The following is an 18,799-nucleotide window of genomic DNA, read 5'->3' on the forward strand; positions in this document are numbered from 1 at the left end:
GAAATAATAGCCATGTCTTGTACCTGTTGTGGTGGAAGTGTTCTGACGAGTTAAGAGATGAGTTAGTCACAGTAATATTCCATTCCTCTGACTAGCTCGTGTAGCTAGTTTTTAATGGGCCGGTCCACATAAATTTCCAATCAACAGTGGCCACCAGGGTGTTGATGATGGGGATATAGCATTGGCAATGCCACCGAATAGCAAGGGGAATTACTTAGATTCTCTTTTGTTAGAGATGGTCATTGCCTGACACGAATGTACTCACCAGTCTAAGCCTGAAGGCTGTCCCTACATGTGGGCAGTTTCATTAGCAGATGAGTTGCAAATGGAACTGAATACTGTGCAATGAGCAGCAAACATCCCCATATCTGACATTATGATGGGAGGAAAATTATTGATGGAACAGTTGAAGATGGCTAAATCGTTGGCCCGAGGAAGTCCGGCGGTTGGCACGGTTAGCACTATTGCTTCACAGCACCAGGGACCCGGGTTCGAGTCTGGGCTTGGGTCACTATCTGTGCGGAGTCTGCACATTCTCCCAGTGTCTGCGTGGGTTTCCTCCAGATGCTCCGGTTTCCTCCCACAAGTCCCGAAAGACGTGCTTGTTAGGTGAATTGGACATTCTGAACTCTCCCTCAGTGTACCCGAACAGGCGCCAGAGTGTGGGGGATTTTCACAGTGACTTCATTGCATTGTTAATGCAAGCCTACTTGTGACACTAATAAAGATTATCAATGTTCCAAGGCTGAGACCTCCAACAACCACAACCATCTTCCTTTATGATAGCTATGACTCAGAGTTTGGCTAGAGACGTGGCTAGTTCTGGAGTACAAGCCTTCAGCACTACAGCCAGAATGTAGTTGGGGTCCACTGCCTTTATTGCAGCCCATGCAATCAGCTGTTTCTTGTTATCTCATGGAGTAAATTGAATGAGCTGAAGAATGACATCTGTGAAGTGTGAAACCTCAGGAGGCGGTTGACACATATCAGCTACTCGGCGCACTGACCAAAGATGGTTGGTAAAGTTCTGGCCTTGACTTTTACACTGCCATGCTGGGTTCTATCATTGAAGGTGAGAATGTTCTTGTAACCTCTCCCACTGTGATGTTTTTGTCCAAATGTGGTAGAACTCGAGCTTTGATCTAGATTCTTGATTGCAGGATTGCTTAGCTGTGTCTATAGCATGTTACTTCCACTGTTAAGTGTGAATGCAAGCCCATTTTGTAGTTTAACCAGGTTCGCACCTCATTTTCGGTTATGCTTGGTGTCACTTCGAGCGTGATCTCCTGCACTCTTCACTGAAGCAGGGTTGATCCTCTGGATTTGATGGTAATGGTAGAGAGCGATTGCTGCTGGGTCGCAAGGTTAACACTGTGGAGTACAATTCTGCCACTGATGGCCCACAGTGCTTTATGGATGCCCAATTTTGAGCAGCCAGGTCAGATCTGAATTTATTCCATTTAGCAGAGTGCGATAGAGGATACCCTTAGCAAGAGTGCGGGACTTGTCTCCACAAGGACTGTACAGTGGTCACTCCCAATCACACTGTCAATGATAGAAATATCTGTGACCGATAAGATTGATGGGGTGAGGCAAAATAGGTTTATCCTTTTGTTGGTTATTTCCCCATCTCTTGCAGGCAGATTCTGGCAGATATATCATTCAGGACTTGGTTAGCTTGGTCAATAGTTGTGCTGCCATCTAAAGGACATTAACGCAGGTCTAATTATCTCGCCCCATATAGGAAAAGACACCATGTGTCAGTAATAAACCAATAACTCTCCTTTTCGTTCCTAGAAGTCCTTCATTCATCCAACCAACTAGGGTTCATTAATGACTTTTAATCATTAGTCATGATTAACTAAGCCATATTTCATTTCCTCCTACTGCATAAAATGTTCCCAGGCCATTGGAGGTGTGGGGGGGAGAGGACATTAAAAAAATAGGAATAAAACGTCGGACCAGAATCCCAATGTCATCCCACCTCCTCCTGCTTGCTTGGGGTGGGTTGGGTGCCTTGTTGGCTATGTATACAGCAGTGGCAGGAAGGCAATTGAAGTACTTGAGGAAATTGAGAAATATTTTGTGCCTGCAATGGCTTTTGGCAACAGTAGTTGAGTCTCACACATCTGGAATAGAGCAACTTAGAGGAAGCAACTGCACAGTGGGAAGTAATTTAGGCTCACAACTGACATGCACTCAGTACTATAGAAAAGGGGGAGAACGCAGCAGGCAGGGTTTGTGATAAGAGGAGGCCAGGCTTTAGGCGGTATGATGCTATAACTAATCCAAAGTAAGGGGGAAAGTACATTTATCAGGATTCCTATTTTGATTGCTCATTAGCAAACAAAATACTCATACAAATATACTGGGAAAGGGTGTGATGCCTTTCCTTTGGGGGTCATTTAGCCTGTTGACTCATGTTCTAGATTCATGTATATAATGGCCATTTGACCAAACTACTGCAAGGATATTGGCACTTGTGGAATCGCACACCAACAAGGAATCAAATTCTTGAGGGAAGAGAAAACATGAAAAAGTAGGACATCTGCCAATTTGCCCGGTATAAGAGTAAAATTAGAGGTTGATTTCTAAAGTAATCAAGCATGCAACAACATTTTCAATAGTATTTTGGCTGTTGCAATTCCTATTTGTAATACAAGTCCCAATTAAGCAGTGTGTTTCATTCTGTGAATTATATTTTCTATTACCATGTTTCTGCATATACACCACTTTGATGCACCTAAGATATAAAATACCCATGGTGTGGGTAACATTTTCACTGAAAATTCACATTTCTATTCCTTCCTTTTATGTTCAAAAAATAACACTTTTTGAAAATCAAGTACAATTCTGGTAGTGTTTGTCCTGCTGGGCTGAGCATGCAAAGAGCGCAACCATTTTCAGAAGTTTACTTTACTGCTGTGGGTGATCTTGCAAAACAACTTAAATGCTAGAGTCTGTCGTAAAGTGTTTTTTTTAAACTTAAAGTGGTGATCTGAATAAAGCAGAATACATCAATAACTAAAATTGAAGAAAAAGGTGAACAAAATCTTCAAAAACAGGAAATTTTGTTTCAATTAATCATTGCTTTGTTTCTATTGGGCGCTTATTAGTCTTTTGGAATGATTAGATTATCAAAGGAAGAGTGCTGGTCAGCACTCATTTCCAGACTTTATTGCCTAATGCAGCACCATTATGCTCTCAGAGCTAGACAGTGTAATGAGGAAGATATGCAAATGCCATAAAGTTGTTCTGTCTGTTACAATGATGGCCCCTCTACTTTTCCCCATGGGTGCTAGTAAACGTTGTTTCCTGATAAAAATAGAGTTTCAATCAACACAAATACAGCACTAAAGTGGATTTGGTTACAAATTGCAATTAGACATCCATTTGAAAGCTTTAATTGTGTACAAGTAATAAATCTTTATGGTTATAACAATTTTACTTTGTGACAAATTCTAATCTTGCTAACAACTTAAGCATGACATGATCATTTTCATTCTTTTTTTAGGGGAAAGTCATTCGCAGAAAGAAACTTTTAAGGTCTGTTTTTTGATACACATTTGTGCAATCTTATTTTTCCCAGGTGACCATTTTCATAGCATTAACAGTGCAGAAGGAGGCCATTCGGCCCATCGAGTCTGCCCGACCCTTGGAAAGAGCACCCCACTTAAACCCCACGCCTCCACCCTATCCATTTTGAAAATCACTTTCTCCAGTTACTGAATTTCGCAAAAAACACAAACCTTAAATGTTACCATTGCCTGATTAAGTTAATAATATACTTTATTAGTGTCACAAGTAGGCTTACATTAACACTGCAATGAAGTTACTGTAAAAACCCCAAGTCGCCACGCTATGGCGCCTGTTTGGGTACTGAGGGAGAATTCAGAATGTCCAATTCGCCCAACAAGCATGTCTATTGGGACTTCTGGGAGAAAACCGGAGCACCCGGGGGAAACCCACGCAGACACGGGGAGAACATGCAGACTCCGCACAGGCAGTGACTCAAATTGGGAATCGAAATCGGGTCCCTGGTGCTATCAAGCAACAGTGCTAACCACTGTGCTACCGCAAGTTAACCTTGTTTTAACAAAGACATCAACAAGCCAAATAAATACCAGCTAACTGCTATTGACTTTTCACAGAATCGGTTGTTCAATTACTGAACATCTTAGAAACTTTCAAAAGTTTTAAACAATGCAGTGCCACATCATGGCATTTTCAAAGAACCATATCCTCAGGCACCAAATTATACTTCAAAGATTTATTTTTGAATTCAAGGAGCTGTGTAATTTTCTGGCTAGGCCAGCATTCATTGCCCATCCCCAATTGCCCTCGAGAAGGTGGGGTGAGCTGCCTTCTTGAACTACTGCAGTCCATGTGATGTAGGTACACTCTCAGTGCAATTAGCGAAGGAGTTGGAGGATTTTGACCCAGCGAAATATATGAAGGTTATATATATTTCCAAGTGGTGCATGGTTTGGCGGGGAATTTCCAAGTGGCGGTGTTTCCATGTATCTACTGCCTTTGCCCTTCCAGATAGTAGTGGTTGTGGATTCGGAAGGTGCTGTCTAAAGAGGCTTGGTGAATTCCAGCAATTGATCTTGTAGATGGTACACCAGCTGCCACTGTGTCAGTGGTAGAGGGAGTGAATGTTTTTGGATGGAGTGTGAATCAAGCGAGGTGCTGTGCCTTGGATGGTGTCAAGCTTATAGAGTGCTGTTCGAACTTTACTCATTCAGGCAAATGAAGAGTATCTTCCATCACACCCCTGACTTGGGCTTACAGATGGTGGACGATCTTTGGGGAGTCAGGAGGTGAAATGCTCGTCACAGGATTTCTGGCCTCTGACCTGCTCTGGTAACCACAGTGCTTAGATGGCTAGTCCAGTTCACGTTCTGGTCAATGGTAACCCCAGGATGTTGATATTGGGGAATGGTTTTGCCACTGAATGTGAAGGGGAAATACACGTGTGCAAATATTACTTGTCAGTCCAAGTTTGGATATTGTCCAGGTCTTGCTATATTTGGGCATGGACGACTTCAGTATCCGAGGAGTCACAAACGGTGAATACTGTGCAATCATCATGACCGTATAGAACATAGAACATAGAAAAATACAGCACAGAACAGGCCCTTCGGCCCACGATGTTGTGCCGAACCTTTGTCCTAGATTAATCATAGATTATCATTGAATTTAAAGTGCAGAAGGAGGCCATTCGGCCCTTTGAGTCTGCACCGGCTCTTGGAAAGAGCACCATACCCAAACTCAACACCTCCACCCAACACCAAGGGCAATTTGGACATTAAGGGCAATTTATCATTGGCCAATTCACCTAACCCGCACATCTTTGGACTGTGGGAGGAAACCGGAGCACCCGGAGGAAACCCACGCAGACACGGGGAGGACGTGCAGACTCCGCACAGACAATGACCCAAGCCGGAATCGAACTTGGGACCATGGAGCTGTGAAGCAATTGCACTATCCACAATGCTACCGTGCTGCCCTTAAGAACAAATAAATCTACACTATATCATTTTACCGTCATCCATGTGCCTATCCAATAGCTGCTTGAAGGTCCCTAATGTTTCCGACTCAACTACTTCCACAGGCAGTGCATTCCATGCCCCCACTACTCTCTGGGTAAAGAACCTACCTCTGATATCCCTCCTATATCTTCCACCTTTCACCATAAATTTATGTCCCCTTGTAATGGTGTGTTCCACCCGGGGAAAAAGTCTCTGACTGTCTACTCTATCTATTCCCCTGATCATCTTATAAACCTCTATCAAGTCGCCCCTCATCCTTCTCCGCTCTAATGAGAAAAGGCCGAGCACCCTCAACCTTTCCTCGTAAGACCTACTCTCCATTCCAGGCAACATCCTGGTAAATCTTCTTTGCACCTTTTCCAGAGTTTCCACATCCTTCCTAAAATGAGGCGACCAGAACTGTACACAGTACTCCAAATGTGGCCTTACCAAAGTTTTGTACAGCTGCATCATCACCTCACGGCTCTTAAATTCAATCCCTCTGTTAATGAACGCGAGCACACCATAGGCCTTCTTCACAGCTCTATCCACTTGAGTGGCAACTTTCAAAGATGTATGAACATAGACCCCAAGATCTCTCTGCTCCTCCACATTGCCAAGAACTCTACCGTTAACCCTATATTCCGCATTCATATTTGTCCTTCCAAAATGGACAACCTCACACTTTTCAGGGTTAAACTCCATCTGCCACTTCTCAGCCCAGCTCTGCATCCTATCTATGTCTCTTTGCAGCCGACAACAGCCCTCCTTACTATCCACAACTCCACCAATCTTCGTATCGTCTGCAAATTTACTGACCCACCCTTCAACTCCCTCATCCAAGTCATTAATGAAAATCACAAACAGCAGAGGACCCAGAACTGATCCCTGCGGTACGCCACTGGTAACTGGGATCCAGGCTGAATATTTGCCATCCACCACCACTCTCTGACTTCTATCGGTTAGCCAGTTCGTTATCCAACTGGCCAAATTTCCCACTATCCCATGCCTCCTTACTTTCTGCATAAGCCTACCATGGGGAACTTTATCAAATGCCTTACTAAAATCCATGTACACTACATCCACTGCTTTACCTTCATCCACATGCTTGGTCACCTCCTCAAAGAATTCAATAAGATTTGTAAGGCAAGACCTACCCCTCACAAATCCGTGCTGACTATCCCTAATCAAGCAGTGTCTTTCCAGATGCTCAGAAATCCTATCCTTCAGTACCCTTTCCATTACTTTGCCTACCACCGAAGTAAGACTAACTGGCCTGTAATTCCCAGGGTTATCCCTAGTTCCTTTTTTGAACAGGGGCACGACATTCGCCACTCTCCAATCCCCTGGTACCACCCCTGTTGACAGTGAGGACGAAAAGATCATTGCCAACGGCTCTGCAATTTCATCTCTTGCTTCCCATAGAATCCTTGGATATATCCCGTCAGGCCCGGGGGACTTGTCTATCCTCAAGTTTTTCAAAATGCCCAACACATCTTCCTTCCTGACAAGTATTTCCTCGAGCTTACCAATCTGTTTCACACTGTCCTCTCCAACAATATCGCCCCTCTCATTTGTAAATACAGAAGAAAAATACTCATTCAAGGCCTCTCCTATCTCTTCAGACTCAATACACAATCTCCCGCTACTGTCCTTGATCGGACCTACCCTCGCTCTAGTCATTCTCATATTTCTCACATATGTGTAAAAGGCCTTGGGGTTTTCCTTGATCCTACCCGCCAAAGATTGTTCATGCCCTCTCTTAGCTCTCCTAAGATGGAATGATGATCATTGATGAAGCAGCTGAAGCTGATGAACGCCTGCAGTGATGTCCCGGGACTGAGATGACTAACCTCCAACCATCACAATTACCTTCCTTTGTCCTATCTTTGACTCCAACTAGCAGAGCATTTCCCCCTCGATTCATAGAATTCCTACAGTGCAGGAGGCCATTTGGCCCATCAAGTCTGCACCGACACTCTGGCCATGCTATCTAGGCTCACTCTCCCACCCGATTTCCTTAACTCCACCTAATCTGCACCTTTGGACACTAAGAGGTAGCATGGCCATTCCACCTAACCTGCACATCTTTGGATGATGGGGGAAAACCTGCACATCTTTGGATGATGGGGGAAAACCGCACCCAGAGAAAACCCATGCAAACACGGGGAGAACATACAAACGGTCACCAAAGGCTGAAATTGAACCAGGGTCCCTTTCGGGTGAGGCAGCAGTACTAACAACTCTGCCACCGTGTCAACATTCCCATTGATTCTAGTTTTGCTAGGGCTCCTTGATGCCACACACAGTCAAATGCTGCTTTGATGTCAAGGGCTGTCACTTTCACCTTGCCTCTGGTGTTCAGCTCTTTTGCTCATATTTGAATTAAGGCTGTAATGAGATCAGGAGCTCAATGGACCTGACAGAACCCAAAGTGAGTGTTAGTGAGCAGGCTATTGCTAAGCAAGTGCTGCTTGATAGCACTGTTGAGGACCCCTTCCATTACTTTACTGATGACCAAGAGTAGGCTGATGGGCGCTAATTGACCAGGTTGGTTTTATCCTGTTGTGTGTGTACAGGGCATTTCCATTGCCAGGTAGATGTCAGTGTTGCAGTTGTACTGGAACAGCTTGACTAGGGGTGTGGCAGTTCTGGAGCACAAGTCTACAGTACTACTGTCGAAATATTGTCAGGGTCCAGAGCCTTTCCAGTATCCAGTGCCTTAAACTGTTTTTTGATATTGGGGAGGCAGTGGCATATTGGTATTATCACTGGACTAGTATTCCAGAGACACAGGGTGATGGTCTGGGGACTCGGGTTCAAATGCCACCATGGTAGATGGTGAAATTTGAATTGAATAAAAGTCTGAAATTAAAGGTCTAATAATGACCATGAAACCATTGCTAATTGTCATAAAAATCCATCTTGTTCACTAATGACCTTCAGAAAAGGAAATCTGCCGCCAGTACCTGGTCTGGCCTACATGCAACTCCAGATCCATAGTAATGTGGTTGACTCTTAAATGCCCCCTCAAGGGTGGCCCAGCCATCAACACCCACATCCCATGAAAAAAATATAATGTGGGGTGAATCCAATTCGTTGAAGACTGGCATCTGCGATCATAGAATCTTAGAATTTACAGTGCAGAAGGAGGCCATTCGGTCCATCGCGTCTCTTGGAAAGAGAGCCCTACTTAAGCCCAGACCTCAACCCTATCCCCTTAACCCAGTAGCCCCACCTCACCTTTTTAGACACGAAGGGCAATTTATTATGGCCAATCCACCTAACCTGCACATATTTGGACTGTGGGAGGAAACCGGAGCACCCAGAGGAAACCCATGCACACACGGGGAGAACGTGCAGACTCTGCACAGACAGTGACCCAAGCCGGGAATCGAACCTGGGACCCTGGAGCTATGCTAACCACTGTTGCTTATGCTGTTGGCATGCAAGTACTCCTGTGTTGTAGCTTCACCAAGTTAACAACTCATTTTTAGATGTGCCAGGTGCTGCTCCTGGTGAACTAGGATCTTCATTGAACTAGGGTTGATCCCCTGGCTTGGTGATAATGGTAGAGTGAGAGATATGCCAGGTCATGAAGTTACAGATGGTGGTCGAGTACAATTTTACTGCCGCTGTTGTTGGCCCACAGTGCCTCATGGTTGCCCAGTAATGAATGAGCTGCTAATGTATTTGAAATCTATTCCATTTAGCACAGTGGCAGCACCACACAACACAGTGGAGGGCATCCTCAATATGAAGACGGGTCTTCACAAGATGGTCACTCCTACTGATACTGTGAGGGACAGATGCAGCAGGCAAGTTGATGAGGATTAGGTCAAGTATGTTTTTCCCTCTTGTTGGTGTCCTCACTACCTGCTTATATAAAGACTGGCTATGAAATGGTTCCACTAAGAAAACTCTACTATATCAACATGGCACAACTGTATTTTGAAGACATTGAAATATTAGGATTCTAAATCAATTTGGATCTGCCATCATGCTTGATTTCCTCTCTTGTGTATAGAATTTAATTTAAACTATTTAGGTAAACTTGAGTCAGATGACTTGGTACACACAGCACAAATGAATTTCAGAGACAGAATAAAGTGTTAAATAAATTCAAGTCTCTTTTCACAAATTTATACAAAAATCGGTGGAGCATGAAAACTTCGTCTAGAGTCAGAATAGCAATGACACCCTGACAACTCAAAACAAACAGCTGAGCGAACTTACCACTGGTCCTGCAGATTGGCAAGTGTCAAAACACTTTTCTCTCTCCACAATCTCAACCTCGTTCCCTTCACACTTTTTTCTACCTGTCTCACTCACCCTCCCTTCCACCACCTCAGTCACCCCCACCTCACAGCCAGCCCTATCCCCCACAGACCTCAGCTCTGTAAAGCCTCCTCCAACCTCATTAACTCATCCACTTACCCTCCCTGAACACCCTCCATTATACTTCCTATAAAGATACTCCCTGAACAAACGCATTTATACTTCCTGTAAAGATAGTGTAGCAGATTCTCCCTCAATATAACTGAAGAGGCAACTGAAGAGGCCATTGAAGACAGTCAGTTTGATGGATATGAGGATTGCTTACCTGGATTTCATACAAGTGAGCAACATGGAACTGAACTGCAACAAAAGAGAAATTAATTTTAGTAGTGGACACTATAAACCATTTTATTTTTTCAATATATTATAGTTTGTATTATAATATATATTCAATTAGCAAGATATTCATTTGACAGTACAAGAACAATATCAAATCAAGATGACTAAGTCTCCTGGCCGGATGAGATTTACCCCAGAATACGGAGGGAAGCAAGGGAGGAAATTGCTGGGGCCTTGACTGACATCTTTGTATCCTCATTGGCTGCAGCCTTCCCGTACCAGTCTCCCCGAACAGGCGCCGGAATGTGGCAACTAGGGGCTTTTCACAGTAACTTCATTGAAGCCTACTCGTGACAATAAGCGATTTTCATTTCATTTTCATTTCAGGTGAGATCCCAGAGGACTGGAGAATAGCTAATGTGGTACCAATGCTTAAGAAAGGTAGCAGGGATAATCCTGGAAACTATAGGCCGGTGAGCCTCACTACGGTTTAGGTAAATTATTGGAGAGAATTCTCAGGGACGAGATTTATACCCATTTGGAAACAAATGGGCTCATAAGCAATAGACAGCATGGTTTTGCGAAGGGGAGGTCGTGCCTCACTAACTTGATCGAATTTTTGGGGCGATGACAAAGAGGATTGATGAGGGGAGGTCGGTGGACGTTCGTTATATGGACTTCAGTAAAGCCTTTGACAAGGTGCCTCATGGCAGACTGGTACAAAAGATGAAATCACACGGGATCAGAGGCGAGGTGGTAAGATGGATACAGAACCGGTTCGGTCACAGAACTTAAAGGGTAGCAGTAGAAGGGCGTTTTTCTCAATGGAAGATTGTGACTAGTCGTGTTCCACAGGGATCTGTGCTTGGGTCTCTGTTGTTTGTAGTGTACATAAACGATTTGGAGGAAAATGTAGCCGATCTGATTAGTAAGTTCGCGGATAACACCAAGGTTGGCGGAGTGGCAGACAGTGTTGAGGATTGTCAGAAGATACAGCAGGACGTAGATAGCTTGGAGACTTGGGCAGAGAAATGGCAAATGGACTTTAATCCGGACAAATGTGAAGTAATGCATTTTGGTAGGTCTAACATAGAGGGGAAATATACCATAAATTGCAAAACTCTTAGAAATATAGAAATTCAGAGAGATCTGGGCGTGCAGGTCCACAGATCTTTGATGATGGCAACACAAGTGGACAAGGTAGTCAAGAAAGCATACGGAATGCTTGCCTTCATTGGACGGGGCACTGAGTATAAAAACTGGCAAGTCATGCTACAGTTGTATAGAACATTGGTACGGCCGCACTTGGAATATTGCGCACAATTCTGGTTGTCACACTACCAGAAGGATGTGGAGGCTTTGGAGAGGGTGCGGAGGAGGTTTACCAGGACGTTGCCTGGTCTGGAGGGTGTTAGCTATGTGGAGAGGCTGAATAGACTCGGACTATTTTTATTAGACAGACGGAGGTTGAGCGGTGGCCTGATAGAGGTCTACAAGATTATGAGGGGCATGGATAGAGTGGATGGGCAGGCACTCTTTCCCAGGGTGGAGGGTTCAGTCACCAGGGGGCATAGGTTTAAGGTCCGTGGGCAAAGTTTAAAGGAGATGTGCGAGGCAGGTTTTTTTTACACAGAGGGTGGCGAGTGCCTGGAGTGGCGAGTGCGGGAGGTGGTGGAAGCAGATACATTAACAGCCTTCAAAAGGCATCTTGACAAACACATGGGTAGGATGGGTATAAAGGGATGGGGCACAAGGAAGTGCTGAGGGTTTTGACAAAGGTTGGTATCATGACCGGTACAGGCTTGGAAGGCCGCAGGGCCTGTTCCTGCGCTGTATTGTTCTTTGTTCTTAAAACTATGACAATAGCACAGACGGTCAAGGAAAATAATTTCTAGACAAGATTGGGGAATTCATTCAAGCACCAAAGATGATTAAATGCTAGTATAGTAACATCTATGATAGAGAAGTTCAAAGTCATGAGGGGACAGGGCAGAGTAGATGGGGAGAAACTGCTCCGGTTTGTAAAAGGAACAAGACTGAGGGCACAGATTTGCAAAAGCAGCAAATGTGACGTGAGAAAAAGCTTTTGGAAAAAGGGTCTGGAGTGCACTGCCTGGAAGTGTGATGGAGGCAGGTTCAAGAGAGGCATTCAAGAGGGCATCAGCTGATTGCTTGAATAGAAACAATGTCCAGGGGTATGGGCAAAAGACAGGGGAATGGCACCAAGTCGAAATAATAATAATCTTTATTAGTGTCACAAGTAGGCTTACATTACACTGCAATGAAGTTACTGTGAAAATCCCCTAGTCGTCACACTATGACTCCTGTTCGGGTACACGGAGGGAGAATCCAGAATGATGCTCGTTTGGAGAGCTGGTGCAGACACAATGGGCCAAATGGCCTCCTTTTGCATCGTAACAATTCTGTGATCTCTTATTAATTTGAAAATATACCAGTGGATTTCCCACGGCATTCCTCAATGAGTCAGAAAGCATACTACTGGGTGATATAACAATCTAGTCAATATGACTCAATGGTATCCAAGTGAAATAATATTCTTTCAAATTATTATGCAACTATAGGCAAGTTTCAGGTCCAAATTATATTTACATTTTTGTAGAAACTGCAAATCCTTACCATAGATTCATTTTGGTTTAGCTGCATTCCAGATTTATGTACTGAATTTCGTTGCTATATTTAGGTCATGAAAAATTCACATTCCACAAGAATGTTAAGGAAGATGTTGCAGTGTCTATAGGTGCGTGAGAGATTATGTTTTGCTGATGTTGGAAAGGTTTGTGGGAGGAATGGGAGAAGGGAAATGGAATGCTGTTGTGAACAGAAAGTGCCATTGCAGAGTGCCATTTAATCAAAGCAGGGCCGCCAGGGCTGCAAGTTTGAAATCAATACTGCACATTTACTTTTTTAGAAAAGGCCAAGCATTTTCAAGAACATAAAAAGTGTTTTTAAAGACAATCTTGACTGCAATCATAGTGGTTTTCCCAGAAGCAAATTAGCATGGGGGAGGAACAGAGGAATGAGTCAAGTCAGTGAGATAAGGAGATGCATGTTTAATGCAGGATGAAATGGAAATGAGGTGACTGATGGCGAGGTGAAGGAAGCGCAAAGAATTAATAGATACAATTACAAAAGGAGTTTGCGCTTTAAGCAGCAGTGATTCGTCTAGACCAGCACGGGAGGAACCCTTCAGGGAAATTGCACCCTTGATATTCCCAGCCGCAATCAAGAATGGATTTTTCATTTGCACAGAAATAACCTAAAGAACAATAAACATGCCTAGTCATGTCCAAGAAAGATGATTTTGTTGTGTGGCAAAGTAAAAAGATTACTGAGGCAGCGAGGCAAGGTGATAGAAGAACAGGGTCCGACCACCTTGTTGACACCGAGAATGCAAATAGCATTTTGCAAGTCCCAAATTAATCATTATACAAACAGCAAATAAATAAAAATATATTTCAGCAATTGCAGAAATGATTTATTAAATACTTATTCGCAGAAAGGAAGTATTTTGGTTTCTATTTTTAAAAAAATAGGAACAAACATTGTGGGTCAGTTTGCAAGCCCCAATACTGTAATTGACAGAACTCTGAAAATGTGCAGTTTTGTGCAAGAACGAATACTTTAAAGCATTCTTCTATAATCACACCTGCCTCGGGTGATGAACACACTAGAACTTTAAAATAAAAATATATACTATTTCAATAAGTGAAAATGGTACATATTACTTGGACAGCAATTGTCCTTTTATCCAACACAGAAGCATCAAGGTAGTTTTCTCCATAATAATGGACTATAAACCAAAATAAGTCGCTTACTATGTCTTAGGACTGTACTATGCAACATAACAGATCACAGCAAGATTGGCAATCATCCAGCCTATTACAGACTAAATAGTAACACATGGTTCAATTATTAGCTCACACCTCCTCGTTTACATTATTGAAGTCTTTTGGAACAGTTGCTTCATAGCTCCAGGGTCCCAGGTTCGATTCCTGGCTTGAGCCACTGTCTGTGCGGAGTCTGCACGTTCTCTCAGTGTCTGCGTGGGTTTCCTCCAGCTGCTCCGGTTTCCTCCCACAGTCCAAAGATGAGGTTAGGTGGATTGGCCATGCTAAATTACCCTTAGTGTCCAAAATGTTTAGGAGGGGTTATTGGGTTACATGGGTAGGGTGGAGGTGTGGGCTTAGGTAGGGTGTTCTTTCCAAGGGTGGTGCAGACTCAAAGGGCCAAATTGCCTCCTTCTGCACTGTAGATTCTATGACTGTGGGACTAAATCCAGCCTCTGAAGTGTTGTTGTGCAAATAACAGTTTACCGGTGTTGAGAAATTCTTCTCCAACAAATATGAAAACACAACCTCGTAAATGAATTATCACACATGCTGTTTACCCCGACATTGGCTGACCCAAAGCAATTTGATCACATGCAGCTCAAAGCACTCGTTCACTGTCAGATCCAATCCCCAGTTCTAAAATGTTCAACCCCATCTTTAGAAGATAACAGCAACAGACCTTTCTTAAAAAAGCCCTCAGAAACTCCTTTAATCACTTTTGGGGAACATCCAAACAAAATTCACTTTTCCCCATCAAATTTAAAAATAAATTTCCTCAGATAAAATACTTCATATTCTTGGGAACATACTCTTCAATTTCCTCTGCATCCTCTCTAGTGTGATCACACATTTTTCCTCTGATGCAACAAACAGAACTGTACGCAGTATTCTAACTGCTTTCCCTTTTATCCAGTGGTATAAGAGCTGGATTTCCCACGAAGGAAAATCTAATCATAGTTTTAACATACTTTAATCACTTTAATCTTTCATTCCAACTCCTTTAAGAGATGTTTTCGATGTTTTTTGCACAGCTGTGTTAACGTCATTCTCCTGAAAATGAGATCCAGTTACTTTCTTCTACGCATCTCAGTGTACCAACAATCTTGAGTTTCTCTGCTGCACTAATGCTCTTGCAAAGGCACATGGACAAATAATGAATATATTTCAGCATTCAAATAGTAGGGATTATACTACACACAGATAATACATTTTTCGGAAAGTTTGCGATCGAAGGTGAGAGGTGCATACTTAATATGCATGATCTAAGTCTATAAAAATAGGTCTGCAAACAGTTACGAAATGCCATTTATCAATGAAATAATTTTGGGCAGAATAGATTTGAAGTATTTCAATAAGCCATCATTGGACAATCAGCACAGGAATCAAGTTTTCAAAGTTTTAACAATTCTTACAACCCAATTGAGGCATCATTTTGCACAATCACCAAGGCACGCAGAGAAACGCCCATTTCTCTACCTACTCTTACTTTCCAAACTGCTTGTAAAAAGGAAAATGAATATTGTCCATAAAGTACTCAAGTCAAACATTATAGCACCATTCCCAAAATACCTTTAAATAGAGACCTGCAAAATATTCTGTTTTGAAAACAAAAATATTCTGATAATTCTTTAAACGTTAATGTTCTGACACTTCCTTGTATGCTTTTGGTGTGAAATTTAACCCCTACATATCTGGCTAAGAGAAAAAAAACATCAATTAAAGTATCCAGAAACTAGGGGAAAGACTCCTGCATTAGAATTGAACAGAATCTCCCTGCTAACTTCAAAGATATATAGTTTTTGTTGATCATACCAAACCAGTGCCAAAGTGCCAATGATTCATTTTTAAATTGTACTGCATAAACATGGATCTTATCCACTGACATCTGACATGTTTTACAAGTGTATCTATCACCTGCCAGAAAACTGGTTTCCATCAGTACTATTGGGAATGAAATGTTTGATGTTGAAATACATGGTGCATAATTGTTACCTGCACACACATTCAAAACAGACTCCATCATCTGCAATAATATTTGCTGCAAGTGCTCAGAAGAGTGCATCCTAAAATAAATTTATGCAGCCCCAACAGTAGATTCGATCAGGAATGTAATGTTGGTAGCAATGCTTTGCTGATCAATAAGGATTGTCATCTTATTCTGGATTAACTGAGATGCCACTAAATCATAGAATCTACAGTGCAGAAGGAGGCCATTTGGCCCATCGAGTCTGCACCGACTCTTGGATAGAGCACCCTATGCAAGCCCACACCTCCACCCTATCCCCATAACCCAGTAACTCCACCCAACATTAAGGACAATTTTGGACACTTAAGGGCAATTTATCATGGCCAATCCACCTAACCTGCACATCTTTGGACTGTGGGAGGAAACCTACGCGCACACAGGGAGAACGCGCAGACTCCGCACAGACAGTGACCCGAGCCGGGAATCGAACCTGGGACCCTGGGCCTGTGAAGCAATTGTGCTAACCACTATGCTACCGTGCTGCCCTCCCATCAAGAACAAAAAATAATTTTCAGTGAATCTTAGGGATACCATCTATGTTAAAGCTGTTGCACACAGCAATGAACAACCAAGATTTCCAGATTCTCTTGGATAGAAGTAACATATTATGCACACCATTTCTTAATTATTGGGGATGAGAGCATTCCAAGCAAAAACTTACAGTACACTCGCATGTCAACTGAGAAACCCTCAATTTGAACACCATGTTCACAAATTTTGTCTACATTTGATTGGGATTTAAACGTAAGGAATGGTGCAATTACAGGAAATAAGTAATCCTTAGTTCTATATCAGTTATGGACATTAGAGAATTCATATACCACCCCCAAGTTTGTCAAAAAAGATAATTACTTACTTTCCGCTTTGGACAGAGTGCAAGGGTTGGAATCAATCAACGCCAACTGAAAATGCTGGAAGAAAATAAAGAAACAATGTCAAAACAAACTTATTACAAAAGTCAAGCAGTACTGAACTAATTATGGAAATGAGGGAAAATCATAAAAGGGGCCATAAGTTTTCTATCATTCATGATTGCCACGAAAGGAAAAACAAAGGCTGAATGGTGCACTGTACAAAATACATGACTGCAGCAGCCTTAAATAACTGTACTTAAAATACTGCACTTACAAGATTACAACTTAACAGTAAAGAAATAGTTTAAAATTATATTTCATACTTTATGCACAAACAGCAAACCCCAGTGCAACACCTACAAAGCATACTGAAAACATCATCAATGCATTTCCTTTTACTGACCTTGACTATCAAGCCAAGGCAATATGAACAGACTTGGTTTGGAATCCCATATATAACTACTTTACTAGTAGGAAAAAAATCCAAGAAACTAAATGCTGGTGGGGAGCCAGGGAGCCACAAGTCATCGTCTTTGGTCCACATGACAAAGCCGTTCCCTTCACATCGATTTCATCCCTCTTGAGGATGAACCAGACTGTTCTGATAAACTTCCAACCACAAAACTATGGCATTACCTCTGTAACATTACAATCTTTACCCTTGCCTCAGCTCACCTGCTGTTGAATTCCACACACATGTCTTTGATTTAACTATTCTAACACTTCTGGCCAGTCTCCAAACAGTCTACTCTCCATGGCCTTATAATCTTCGTCCATTCCACAACCCTCCAAGGTATCTGCGCGCCTTAAAATTCAGCCTTATGGGCAGGTATGACCTGGAGAGTAGGTGTCATCAATAAGGGAAAGGGGAAGTAAAAGCTGCAGGGTTGCATCTCTGCATGGTGCTTGCAAATGTGCTCTCTATCAAGTAAACCTCCTGCTTTCATCTCAGTTTGCAGTCCTGCTCGGGAATGTCCAGCCTTGCTGTTGTGTGTTCTGGGCCACAATCTCAGAACTGTGCCTGGAATCAATGCTTTGTGATGTTCGTACCCCACAACCAATCTCCCCTCACCAGACAGTTTCCATTCTGGTACATTTGGCAAAGCTATATGGCAACACATTGCACTGACAACTAGGTGCAGGCACACTGCATACATCCCCCTCGGCCAGAATCAATAGCAAGCCTGTTCCCATTCTGTCATTGTGTTCAGAAGCCGAGTCTCATGTGCTCTTTTTCAAATATTAAATACACAATATTTTTTAAATACACTTGCAAAAGCAGAGGTCAGAGAAGGATTTCAAAGTGTGGAATTCATAGAAACATTCAGCACCTGTTCCGCCATTCAACATAACCATGGCTGGCTGATACTCTATCTCAATGTCATACTCCTGCTCCCTCCCCATACCCCTTGATGTCCTTTAGATGTCTTAAGAAATCTATTTCCTTCTTAAATATATTCAGTGACTTGGCCTCCACAGCCTTCTGTGGTAGAGAATTCCACAGGTTCACTACCCTCTGATGAAGAAATTTCTCATCTCAGTCCTAAATGACCTACTCCATATCCTGAGACCATGACCCCTTGTTCTCAGATCCAAATCACTGATATATATATAGTGAATAGATGGGATCCAAGCACTGATCCCTTTGGTACCCCACAGTCACTGCCTGCCTCTCCGAAAAAGACCCATTTATTCCTTTGCTGTTTCCCGTCTGCTAACCAATTCTCAATCCAGGCCGATATATTACCTCAATCCCATGTGTTTTAATTTTGCATACTACCGTCTTGTATGGGATGCTATTAAAAGCTTTCTGAAAATCCAAATATACCACATCCACTGGTTCTCCTTTATCTATTCCATTAATTTCATCCTCAGAAAACTCCAATAGGTTTGTTAAACATTAATTCTAAACTGCTC

At 42.7% G+C, this 18,799-nt stretch overlaps 1 protein-coding gene across 4 annotated transcripts in view; it reads right to left on the reverse strand.

The window, feature by feature from the left end:
* Positions 1–18,799, reverse strand: part of kdm6a (lysine (K)-specific demethylase 6A) — a 444,294-nt gene that overhangs the window by 160,963 nt on the left and 264,532 nt on the right. For all 4 annotated transcript variants that reach the window (XM_072513832.1, XM_072513833.1, XM_072513835.1 and 1 more), the window contains 2 exons: positions 16,885–16,939; positions 10,138–10,172 (listed from right to left, as the gene is read on the reverse strand). In XM_072513832.1, coding sequence (XP_072369933.1) covers positions 10,138–10,172; positions 16,885–16,939 — 90 coding nt within the window. The remainder of the gene's footprint in view (positions 1–10,137; positions 10,173–16,884; positions 16,940–18,799) is intronic.

Source organism: Scyliorhinus torazame, chromosome 8 (genome assembly GCF_047496885.1).
Source record: "Scyliorhinus torazame isolate Kashiwa2021f chromosome 8, sScyTor2.1, whole genome shotgun sequence".
Taxonomy (NCBI): domain Eukaryota; kingdom Metazoa; phylum Chordata; class Chondrichthyes; order Carcharhiniformes; family Scyliorhinidae; genus Scyliorhinus; species Scyliorhinus torazame.